An 11849-nucleotide genomic window follows, 5' to 3' on the forward strand; every position below is an offset into this window, starting at 1 on the left:
GATGACAAGCTAATTTGGAAGCGACTCCTCTATCTGCAGACACGGATGGACTCCTGAGCCAGGCTCTGCTGCTTGGGGAGCTGGGCCCTGCTGTGGAGCTGTGTCTGAAGGAGGAGCGCTTCGCTGAAGCTATCATACTGGCCCAAGCTGGGGGTGCCAATTTGCTGAAGCGGACACAGGAGCTCTACTTTGCCAAGAGGAGAACCAAAATCTCTCCGGTAACTGCTTATCAGATGGGCAAAGAAGGGTGGCAATTACTTGAACTTAGCAGGTAGAAGCCCACATCTTGGGACTGGTGTCTAATGATCTGCCTGCCTCTCTCTTTCTACTCTAACGACCCCTACTCACTGCTAGCCCTTCTCAGTGCTATAACAGGAGGCATGCTCTTGAGGGGCTTTCTTAGCACATCCTGGTGTGAATCCTGCTGCCTGTGCTGGCTGGCTGGCTGAGGGCTTCCTTCCTTCTCTGCCCATTATAGCTTCTAGCCTGTGTTGTGCAGAAGAATTGGAAGGATCTGGTATGTGCCTGTAGTCTGAAGAACTGGAGAGAAGCACTGGCCCTGCTACTGACATACTCAGGGCAAGAGAAGTTCCCAGAATTCTGTGGTAGGTGTGGCTCTCATGTTTAGGTGTGGCTTCAAGAAAGAGGAAGCTGAGAGGCCCCCAGTGTTCTGGGAGGGTCAATATAGACCTCCTGGCCAGGTCTATAATTCATGCCCCAGCTTCCAGTAGGGGCAATTATTTCTGTCTCACTGCCACTTGTCACTTCTTGATGCAAGAGTTTAGGCCTTCACTGTAGGTCAAATTTAGCCTTGGTATTTTCTTTTTTTTTTTTTTTTTTTTTTTTGCCCCCTTCTCTCTCTCTTTCTGGCCCCGCTCGCTCCGGCCCCGCTCGCTCCGGCCTCGCTTAGCCTTGGTATTTTCTTAAAGCTACTCATGGAGTTTGCATCTCTCCACAGACATGCTGGGAACTCGAATGGAACAAGAAGGTGGCAGGGCCCTAACTTCTGAGGCCAGAATCTGTTACGTGTGCTCAGGGAGTGTGGAGCGACTGGTGGAGTGCTATGCTAAGTCCCCCCAGGATGCAACCCCCATGGGTCTGCAGGTACTTCTTCACAGGGCGCTGGCTGCGCTTAGGGGAGGTCAGCGGGGCGCAGCGGGGGCGGGGGGGGGGGAGGTTGTCTGGAGAGCAGAGGTAAGACTTCCTGATAACGTGAGAACCAAGGTCCTAGGGAGGAACAAAAGGCCCTCCATGCCTGGAGTCTTCTTCAAGGATGAAATATCATCCTTTTCCTCAAAGGAAAGGAGCAGTAGCTGCTTGGGGTTATCCTTCATAAAAATTTTCCCATATGGCCGGGTACAGGCACTGTGGCTCACGCCTGTAATCCTAGCTATTCAGGAGGCTGAGATCTGAGGATTAAAGTTCAAAGCCAGCCCAGGCACAAAAGGACCTGAGATTCTTATCTCCAATCAACCCCTAGAAAATGAGAAGTGGGGCAGGGAGGTAGGGAGGTAGCCTTGAGCTGAAGAACTCAGGGACAACGTCCAGGCCCAGGGGTAGGGTGGTAACTTTGAGCTGAAGAGCTCTGGGACAGTACTCAGGCCCAATTCAAGCCCCATGACCCACCCTCCCAAAAATAATTTTTTCCCATATGGGCCGGGGGTGTGGCCTAGTGGTAGAGTGCTTGTCTAACATGCACAAAGCCCTGGATTCCATTCCTCAGTACTACATACACAGAAAAAGCCAGAAGTGATGCTGTGGCTCAAGTGGTAGAGCACTAGCCTTAAGCAAAAGAAGCTCAGAGACAGTGTCCAGGTCCTGAGTTCAATCCCCAGGACTTGCACCCCACACAAAAAAAAATCCCATATAGGGTTGATTTAGTTATGAGCCTGGTTTTTTCTATTAGCTTCTGTGAAGCATTCCATGTATTTCAGTTATGCTCTGTGGGTATACATGAAGGTAGGAGCAAAAGTGCTGCATGAAAGAGTTAATATGAGTTGGTCGTTGATGGTATACTAGTAGAAATGGCAAAGAAAGCCAAAAGAGGCAGCAGAGATTCACAAGACTTGAACATCAGGTGGGTCCGTTGAGCCCAACCTTAACCTTTTGGGAGGTGAGACCAAGTGGCCTTTCTGTGTTATCTCTCTAATATGACATGGCCTCCTGCAGCCACCTAGGAAGCGGCAAGGCGCCTTCCTCTCAACCCATGGTGGGGTGTTTCTGAGAGAGCAGGATGTGCTTTGAACAGGTGGCCGCCTTCATCGTTTTCTTCATAGGACCTGATGGAGAAGGTAATGGTCCTGAGAAGAAGCTTGGAGTTACTGCAAGGTCCAGGCAGGGAGAGCCCAGGCCCTACCACAACATACAGGATCATCCAGTATGCCAACCTCCTTGCAGCCCAGGGAAGCCTAGCTACTGCTATGAGCTTCCTACCCAGTGACTGTGCTCAGGTGAGTGGGGCCAAGTGAAAGAGCAAACAATTTCTGTTCTATCATTTAACACCGGCTGAGCTCTTCTGTGCTTCAGAGACTATGTTAATGTTGTAGCTCATAGGATAAATAAGATTATGATCCTCAAGCAGCTCACAATGTATGGAGAGAGATCAAACATCAGTAATTTGCAATGCTATAGCAGAAACTTTCTTTAAGAAATGTGGGCCTGGTGCAGTGGCTTACACCTGTAATCCTAGCTATTAAGGAGGCTGAGAGTTAAGCAGCAAGGTTCAAAGCCAGCCTGGACACTAAAGCACTAAAACTTGAGAGACTCTAATTAACCAACCTCTAGAAAACGGGGAAGTGGGCCTTGGCTCAAGGGTAGGGTGGCTTGAGTTGAAGAGCTCAGGGACAATGCCCAGGCCCAGGGGTAGGGTGGTAGCCTTGAGCTGAAGAGCTCAGTGACAGTCCCCAGGCTGAGTTCAAGCCCCATGACTCACAAAAAACCAAAACCAAAACACAACAACAACAACAAAAAAAATGTGGGACTTCAGAGAAGAGCCTGAATTTGTTTTGAGACATCAAGAGAGGCTTTCCAGTGGCCCAGACAAGCTGAGCTGGACCTTTAAGGTCTGAACAGAAAGAACAGCCAGGAGGGAAGTGAGTATGCAGGTGTTGGAGGCAAGGATTACTGAGTTTGCTTAAAGAGGCTAGGCTTTTAAGAGGTGGTTGCTTGCTTTAATTTATTTAACGTATCTCTTACTACTTGTAGCCATCAGTTCAACAGCTGAGAGATCGGCTTTTTCATGCCCAAGGTTCTGCTGTCTTGGGCCAACAAGCTCCCCCTTTCCCCTTCTCCCGGGTTGTCGTGGGAGTTACTCCCCACTCTAAAGAGACATCTTATAGACTGGGATCCCAGCCTGCTTACCAGGTAAGACTTAGTTAATTTATTTTATTTTTATCCTGCACCATCCTGATATAATGGATTATACTAGTTTACTTTTAAATATATTAGATCATCCCTGCATGTCCTAGAATAAACCCCTCTTGGCTGTAGATTATTAGTATTATTATTACTGTTATTATTATTATTATTTATAGGTGGTGCTGGGGTTTGAACTCAGGGTCTCATGCTTATTCAGTTTTTTTACTCATCTGGTACTCTGTCATTTGAGCCATGCCGCTGGCCAGCCTGAATTTTTGCTGGTTATTTGGGAGGTGGGGCCTTCATGGGTTTTTTGGCCAGGATGGCCTCCAGATCACAGCAGCCTAAATAGCTAGAATCACAGGTTTGAACTACCAGCACCCAACTTGGGAATGTTATTTGTTAATGTATATTGTTGGATTAGATTGGTTAAAAATTTATCGTTATATATCTATGTTCATGAGAAATATTGAACTGTGGTTTTATTTTGAGCTATCTTTTGCAGTGTTGTTATTGGGATCATAGTGGTCTCATAAAATGAATTAGACAATGCTCCTTCTGTTTTCTAGAAGAGATTGCATAAATTTTTGTGTTAATTCATTGAATATTTGATTGACTTATCCAATGAAAACATCTAGGTTTGAGATGCAATTTATGTGTGTGTGTGTGCTAGTTTGAGACTAAAAGTCAGCACCTGAAAACTGTCCTTTAGCTTATTTTTTCCCTCAAAGCTAGCACTGTGCCACTTGAATCTCAATAGACTTTCCTGGCCAGACTGGGTTTGAACTGTGATCCTCAGTTCTGAGTCTCCTTAGCTAGGATTACAGATGTGAGCCACTGGCACCCGGTGAGATTTCTCTAGTGGTTTAGGCTTATTGTTTGGAAGTTTGTGGTTTTTGAGGAATTGGCCCCATTTCTAACTTACTGAATTTAGTAACTTAAGTATCCCTTGCTATTGTTTTAGTGGTTTCAGAGTCTACTTAATATCTCCTATTGCCTCTCTAATACTGATGCGTACTGTCTTTCCCCTTTTTATCTTCTCCCCCGCCCCCAGTATTGATCTAACCCCAAGCCTCTTATTAGGTGTGTGCTGTGCCTATGAGCTACATCCTCAGCTCTCACTTTTTTTTTTTGGTTGCGTCATAGGGCTTGAACTCTGGGCCTGGGCACTGTCCCCAGCTCTTCAGCTCAAGGCTATTTCCCTATTTGAGTCACTTCCTGTTTTCTAGTGGTTAATTGGAGATAAAAGTCTCATGTGCTTTAGTGCTAGGGCTGGCTTTGAACCCTGATTCTCAGATCTCAGCCTCCAGAGTAGCTAGGATTACAGGAATGAGCCACTGCACCCAGCCTCAGCTCTCACTTTTTATCTTTATCAATTTTTACAGAAATGAATTGATTTTATTGTCTCTTCAAAGAACTAGTTTTTGTTTCATTAATTTTTATAATGTTATTCTTTTTTCAGTTACTGTTTTTTCTTTCTAAGAGTTGACCCTTCTTCTCTTTACAGATTTCATCTTCATCTCCAAGGCGGAGGACTACACCTCAGCCCTCCCTAGTGATGCCTTTGACACCTCCCCATCCTAGCCCTTTTCAGGGCTCCATGACACAAACAATTAGTTACTCCAGGGCTCCTGGGGCACCTGCACTCCAGGCAGCCCAGCCTTTGCCATTATGCCCTGGGGTAAGGCCTGGTGAGTGAATGAGTGGAGATTTCTTTATGTAGCATAAAGGTTTCCAGAAAAATAGACATACTGCCTTCCAAATCCATTCTGTCCATACCTAGAAAAAAAAGGGGTGTTTTTTTGTGTTTTTTTTGTTTTTTAAAGAAAAGAACTTGGAGCCCGGCACAGTGGCTCACGCCTGTCATCCTAGCTATTCAGGAGGCTGAGATCTGAAGATCAGGGTTCAAAGCCAGCCCAAGCACAAAATGACCTGAGACTCTAATCTCCAATTAACCTCTAGAGAATGGGAAGTGGGGCTTGGCTCACGGGGTAAGGGGGTAGCCTTGAGCTGAAGAGCTTAGGAACAGTGTCCAGGCCGAGTTCAAGCCTATGACCCACAAAAAAAAAAAAGAAAGAAAGAAAAGAAAAAGAAAAAAAGAAAAGGACTTGAAGTTTAAGTCTGAGTTCCTAGTACTATCCCTTATTGAATTCTTAATTTTATCTCTGAGATGGAAAGCTTGGAATATATCAAAGTACTTCTGTTGATTATCTTGGTCCTATAGACTTATTTTTTTGAGAGCCAAATAAGGAATATAGTTAAAAGTACTTTATAGCTCGCTATACACCTATATTCATTATTCATTACTATTATCAGTTGTGGATTTTTTTGTTTTTGAGGCAGTGTCTTACTATGTTGTCAACTTGGTCTTGAACTCCTGCATTCAAGGAATCCTCCTTCTTCACATCCCAAGTATACTGCACACCTGGCTTCCTTTTTCATTGCTGACTGATTCCTCCTTGACGAGTTCTGAATCTCTCTCTCAAATTATGTGATGGCAAATAATGCATTTCTTCTCTACTTCAGCTTTGTCTCAGCCACAGCTGACAGCACAAAAGGCTCAAGCTCTGAACCCTGTGGGATTGCCTGGAACATGGCCTCTTCCTAGTCTTCATCCACCCATGGCATCCCCAGAGGTCATGCAGCCTGGTTCTACCTTCCTGCCTGAACCTCTGCCTCCTGTGGGACCACCAGGCCCCAGGGCCCTGAGTTCCCAGGTTCCAACTCTGCCTCCTAGCTTCCCAATGACTTATCCTCCTGGAGGGCCAGATGCCCCACCCTATAGTATCCCCCCAAATGCTGGCATCTGGACTCCACGTGCAGGTAAGACTTCCCTCTATGGCTTTCCTCTTGCAGTTAGTACCTCATTCTCTTTGGAAGAGCCTGTGGGTTGTAGTGTCAGCCAGGAGTTTGGCTAATCTGCATAGGAAGGCATGACAGACTCCAAGGGTTAAAATTAAATTTTAATTTATTTTGCTGGTACTGGAGTTTAAACTCAAGATCTTATGTTAGATAGGCTTCCATGATACTACTAAGCCATGCCACTAGCCAGGCATTCCTAATGATCTGACCATGCCCTTAAAAATCCCTGTCTCGCTGAACGGTGCTGGTGCAGTGGCTCACACCTGTAATCTTCACTACTCAGGAGGCTGAGATCTGAGGCACAAAAGGTCCTGAGACTCTTATCTCCAACTAACCTTTAGAAAATGGGAAGAGGAGCTTGGTTCAAGAGTAGTACAGTAGCCTTAGCTGAAGAGTTCAGGGACAGCACCCAGGCCCAGAGTTCAAGCCCCATGACCCACAAAAAAAAGTCAGGACTGGGAGCATGGCCTAGTTGTAGAGTGCTTGCCTAGCATGCACGAAGACCTGGTACCATATACATAGAGAAAAGCCAAAAGTGGTGCTGTGGCTCAAGTGGTAGAGCACTAGTCTTGAGGAATACCCAACAACAGTGCTCAGGCCCTGAGTCCAAGCCTCAGGACTGGCCAAAAAAAATCCTGTCTTTATTCTACAGGACCTCAAGATTGCTGGCAGGTTGCTCCAGCCCCCAGGAGAAACCTCCAGAGGACAACGGTGAATGAGTGCATCTTTCTCCACTCACCCTCTCAATTCATCAGTGACTCACTTTCTACCTCCTTACAGAATCCAGCCCTATCTTTATCATTCTCAAGTTATCCTTGTTCTTGCAACCAGTCTTTACTCTGTGTTGCCCTCTTTCCAGCCTATGCATACTCATTACTCTTTCCATTTTCCAGTTTCCCACTAACCACTATCCTATATCCGTGGTCTGTCACTGCTCAAACCAGATCCTAGAGCATTTCTCTGTTTAGAGTCATGTGCTGTTTTTTTCTCTTTAGCTGCCAGAGACATTTATGCCTCTGGCACCAATTACTGCTCCAGTCATGAGCACTAGCCATGAGCCCAAACCTGTCTTGTCATCACAATCTGCTGTCTCCAGTGTGAGTCATGCTACCCCTGGAGCACCAGGAGAACGCAACCCACAGGTAACAGGGAAGAGGTGGCCCTCTCCCCTGGGAGACCTTCCATCCTTGCTCGGGTATAGAAGAGTGGTAGCTTGGCAGATTCCTCAGGTAGCAGCAGAACTGAAGATGTACGTCCTACCGTAGGACCTCTCTGGTCTCATGGGAACAGTTTGACCCTGGTTTATTGAGGGCTAGATCTTAGGGAAGCCATGAGGACAGCTTGCCTTTCTTCCCTTTCTCCCGACTCCTTCATTAGCATCTTCAACAACTGCCTTCTAAAAAGATGGAAAGGAAGGAGCTGCCTCTAGAGCATCAGTCCTTGAAAGTCAGCTTTGAGGCACTTCTCCAGCGCTGTTTCCTGTCTGCAACTGACCTAGTAAGTTTGAACTCCCCCCAACCCCCAATGCCTTTCTCAACACTTGGTTTCAAGCTGCTTCAGGTATGGAGCAGTTCCCACTCTGTTCCTAGTTAGGCTGGCTGTGTGTTATGCTTCTTTGATGTCCTGCAGAGTAGAGGAGGGACTTGGAGTCTGGTCTGAGGTCCAGCTCCTAGGAGAGGGATCAAAGCACATGGAGACTTACAGGCAGCAGGAAGTACCGAAGGGAAGGTAAAGCCAGAGATAAGGAGAGCTGCCATTCGTTCTCTGGCTGTGTCAGCCTGAGCAAGTCCCTTACCATATGTAGACTTCCATCTCCTCCTCTGTAAGATGAAGAACTACGGAGCTTTAATGTACTGTGATTCTTTATAGTCCTGAATAGTATTAGTCTTAGGAGTGGAATCAGAATCCATTTCTCCCCCTGCAGAAGACGAAAAGGAAGTTGGATGAGGCAGCCCAACGTCTAGAGAGTCTCTATGAGAAGCTCTGTGACAGGACAGTAAGTACTGGCTTTGCTCCCTTGCCTGGGCCTTTTCACTACCACCAGTGGGCAGAGGAAGCCCAGTGTCTCTTCTTCCCATGGGGCTTCCTAATCTCCCCCCACCGGAGTCATGCATCTCCTCTCCATCAGTCTGTGGCACTTCTGTCCTCAGGCCCTTTCCATGCTGCCTGCCTTACTAACATAGAGGTCAACCCCTCCACAGCTCTCACCCCCTGTCCTGGCTGGGCTCCATGAAGTTGCCCGATGTGTGGATGCAGGAAGTTTTGCACAGGGCCTTGCAGTGCATGCGCAGGTGGTGAGCTGCAGTAGCTTCAGCGAGGTATCCAGCTTCATGCCTGTTCTGAAGGCCATCCTCACCATCGCACAGAAACTGCAGGGCTAGGCGGAGCCACTCTCCTGCCAGGAGGCCACTCCTGCTGCCTTCATTCCTCCTTGCAGAAAAGGGGAGGTTTTGCAACAGATAGTGTTTCTCCCAACCCTCTTCCCTATTTGCCAGGTATGTATGCAGTGGACTCCAAACCAGCTGAGTGTCTGAATTTACCTCTTATGCCTTCTGACCCTGGGCTCTCTGCCCTCTGGTGGGAAGGGCATAGATCCGGGTGACTTCCCTTTATACTGTACAATGACAGGACCTGTACCAGCATGTCTTCTGGACTAGAAGCTTCAGGGAAGATGAGCAGGGTTCTATTCTCATCTACCTCTGCTGTGACCTATCTTGTTGGTTTCCTGTTTTTTATTTTCTGGGACTGATGAGTCTGGTCCTTATCTTCTCACACCTCTGACTACATATTTTCAGGTCCATATTCATCTGTCGCCCCAAGGATGGAGGGACAGTTGGCTGTTCAGCTTTTGAGGAAGTCATGCAGTGAGGGTTGGGTACTAAGCAGAACTGAGAGAGGAATTGGCCCATTTTCAGTGGAACTTTGCTGTGTCCGCTTTACTCAGGTTGGGCAGGCTAGAGAACAGATGGAAGGGATGCACTGCCTTTTGCTGGGAACTGTCTTGAGCTATGAGATAGAAACAGGGGGGGCATAGTCTCAAGGAACTGCCCTTGATTCCACCTAGATTTGAGCCCAACCCAAGGCCTTAGGCTATCCATTCTGTGATTTTTAAGTTCCATTCTGGAATAATTTATCCTTCTCAGCTATCTCTCAACTCAGGGCTGCCTTCTCTGGTTGCATTTTCATAGCGCAACTCTGCATTTGATACATGGGTGTACTTAATTCTGCAATAAAGCTGCTTTGATTTGTTTTCTTCAGTTATCTTCTGTAGGTCATATTTTGCCACAACCTGTCTTTTGAATCCTCTGTCTTGTCCCTATACCCTAGGTAGGTTGGGATGAGGAAGCAAGAGAGCTGAAGAAAGGAACCTTTTCAAGTCCAGCCCCATAGATGTAGGCTGCAAGACTCCCCATTGCAGCATTTGTGACCACACTGCTTGTGTGTGTGTGTGTGTGTGTGTGTGTGTGTGTGTGTGTGTGTCCATGTCCATCCACGCCTGACATTTAGCTACAGGGTTTCCCCCACACCACTTCAGGGCTGAGCTCAGCTGCACAAAGGGCCTGGGTGTGAAGCAGGGGGTACTAGCCTAATCCTGTTGTGGATCCCATCATGTCTGCAGGCTAGATGTGTGTGTTTGGGAGGGAGGGATTGTTCGGCTGTATTTGTTTGTAAAGCCACTTGCTCTTCAGATAATACTTGCGCTAACTTCTATTGATGAAGCAGTGTGAGCCCCAGCAAAGCCCTTTCCCAAAGTGCCTTTGAAGCCAAGAGCCCATTGAAGGGAAGAAAGGCGGGAGAAGGGATTAGTTTGTTCAGCAGCTGTGAATTTCAGTGGGAGGTTGATGAACTCAGAAGTCTTTGTTTAAATTAAAGGGGGGTTGAAAAAAGCCTCTGCTGGAGCGAGAGCCCCACTTGGGGCCCTGAACTAACACAAGGAGAAGTGTGAGCTGCAGGGAGCTGTGTACTGACTGCAAAGACTTTTCCCAAACACTTTCGGAAAAGGTGTTGTGAGAAGAGAAGGGGGCGGAGTGGCGGATTAACATGTGAAATGAAGTTTTCATTGACTCCCGTGGGGGTAGAAGGCTATTTTAATGGCGTTTTGTTCCCCTATTTTCTCTTCTTGAGCTCTTTAGAGATATTGTTTTGCTAAGACAGGCTTTCTTCCCCCTTCTTTCCAGTCTGAGGATTGCCTCTATGGGAGCCAACATAAATATTTCTCCTCCAGGAATGTGGGTTAATTAAAAGGAAATGAATGAGTGGAAGCATCCAATCCAAATGCACAATAGGCAAGTGCCCTGGCCTGCCCTCCCCTCCCACCACCAGCAGCACCACCAGCGCGCCAAGAACGACCCTCTCTCTGTCTCTGCCCTGACCTGCTGCTAAGGCCAGTTGAGGCTGGGATTCTTTTCCAAGAAAAGAAAGGCCTGTCTGTCCTGTGTGTAGACTCACAGGCCAGGGACAGGAAGAAGACTGTGTTTTGCCCATCCCGCCCAGTGCTCTTGTCACTTCTCAGGACCTCCCTCTGCTCTGTCTTCAGGCTGAGGCAGATGGGCTCCTGAGACGCCCAAGGGGAGGGAAGGGGCCTGGGTTCCAGCACTCAACCGCATGCTAAATTCCAAGCCAGTCACCTTCCTCAGCATCAGTTTAAATAAAGTACAGGAGTGTGACTCGCTGACCTCCTAGCCCGCAAGGCTGGTGTCGTCCACCTGAGAAGGGAATGCAGCCCTGCTGATTTAGTGTGACAGGAGAAGCGTGCATGCAGGGATGTTGGTGTGCTGTTTACCCTATTCACAGTGTTTATTGAATGAACCAACAAGTGGATCATGTAAGAGAAAGAAAAGGCAATAGATATCTAAGGTAGTTTAGCAATGTTTTCTATACAACTGGAATAAATCTGGTGCCAATCTTACCTATTTGGGAATATAAAACAGAAATCTATGAAAGAACTTTCCGGCAACACGACCTATTTAGAGTACTGACTAGGAATTATGAAACTTGAACTTGATAAATTCCACTTTCATTCTGACAGACTGCTGGTGGAAGGCAGCTGTACTTTTGCAGCAGTATACTTTGCTGTTTTCTAGCTGCCTTCCAGATCTCCTTCTGGATTGTCTTCCAAGTAGACTCTGCCAGTGTGTTATTTCATGCTGCTGCTTGATTAGGGGAGTCAAGAGGTGCACGTAAGAGCTAGGGAGGAACCAAGAGTCTTTTGCTGATAGAGCTTCAAGAGTCCCCAAGAGGCATACTCTTGCTACAGAGGGACCTCTTTCCCAGGAGATATTAGTAGGACCAGAAGTTGTGTAGGGGTAAGGCCTAACTTCACCAGTGTCTGGTATAGAATATGGTATAGACTACTCTTCCAGGCTAGCCAGCCCCTAGAGCACTGGCTTTGTGGCCTCTGCATTTCCTCTTACTCTAGGAGAAGAGAGAAAAGATTGTCTAGCATTTTGACCAGTTTTTGTCCAGAAGAGCTTCTTGGGTGACCAAACCCAGGACTGGCCTGTAGCAGGGAGCAAGATAGAAAGCTCCTTGGGCTGCAGAGGGACTGCTACAGATTGGGTAATCTTTCCATAAAATCCTTTTTCATGAACAGGTTCCCCCCACCTCCAAATTGCTTCTTTCTGAAAATG

General features: G+C 47.1%; 1 protein-coding gene across 1 annotated transcript in view; it reads left to right on the forward strand.

The window, feature by feature from the left end:
- Sec31b (SEC31 homolog B, COPII component) overlaps positions 1–9469 on the forward strand; it is a 29010-nt gene extending 19541 nt beyond the window's left edge. Inside the window, exons 14-25 of the mRNA XM_090346072.1 lie at positions 40–218; positions 479–605; positions 959–1104; positions 2277–2450; positions 3205–3363; positions 4865–5048; positions 5884–6180; positions 6872–6930; positions 7215–7361; positions 7597–7716; positions 8144–8215; positions 8421–9469. Of these exons, the coding sequence (XP_090202198.1) occupies positions 40–218; positions 479–605; positions 959–1104; positions 2277–2450; positions 3205–3363; positions 4865–5048; positions 5884–6180; positions 6872–6930; positions 7215–7361; positions 7597–7716; positions 8144–8215; positions 8421–8600 (1844 nt within the window). The 3' untranslated portion in view covers positions 8601–9469. The remainder of the gene's footprint in view (positions 1–39; positions 219–478; positions 606–958; positions 1105–2276; positions 2451–3204; positions 3364–4864; positions 5049–5883; positions 6181–6871; positions 6931–7214; positions 7362–7596; positions 7717–8143; positions 8216–8420) is intronic.
- Positions 9470–11849: the final 2380 nt, after the last annotated feature.

Source organism: Megascapheus bottae, chromosome 15, assembly GCF_031878675.1.
Source record: "Megascapheus bottae isolate mThoBot1 chromosome 15, mThoBot2.hap1, whole genome shotgun sequence".
Lineage (NCBI taxonomy): Eukaryota > Metazoa > Chordata > Mammalia > Rodentia > Geomyidae > Megascapheus > Megascapheus bottae.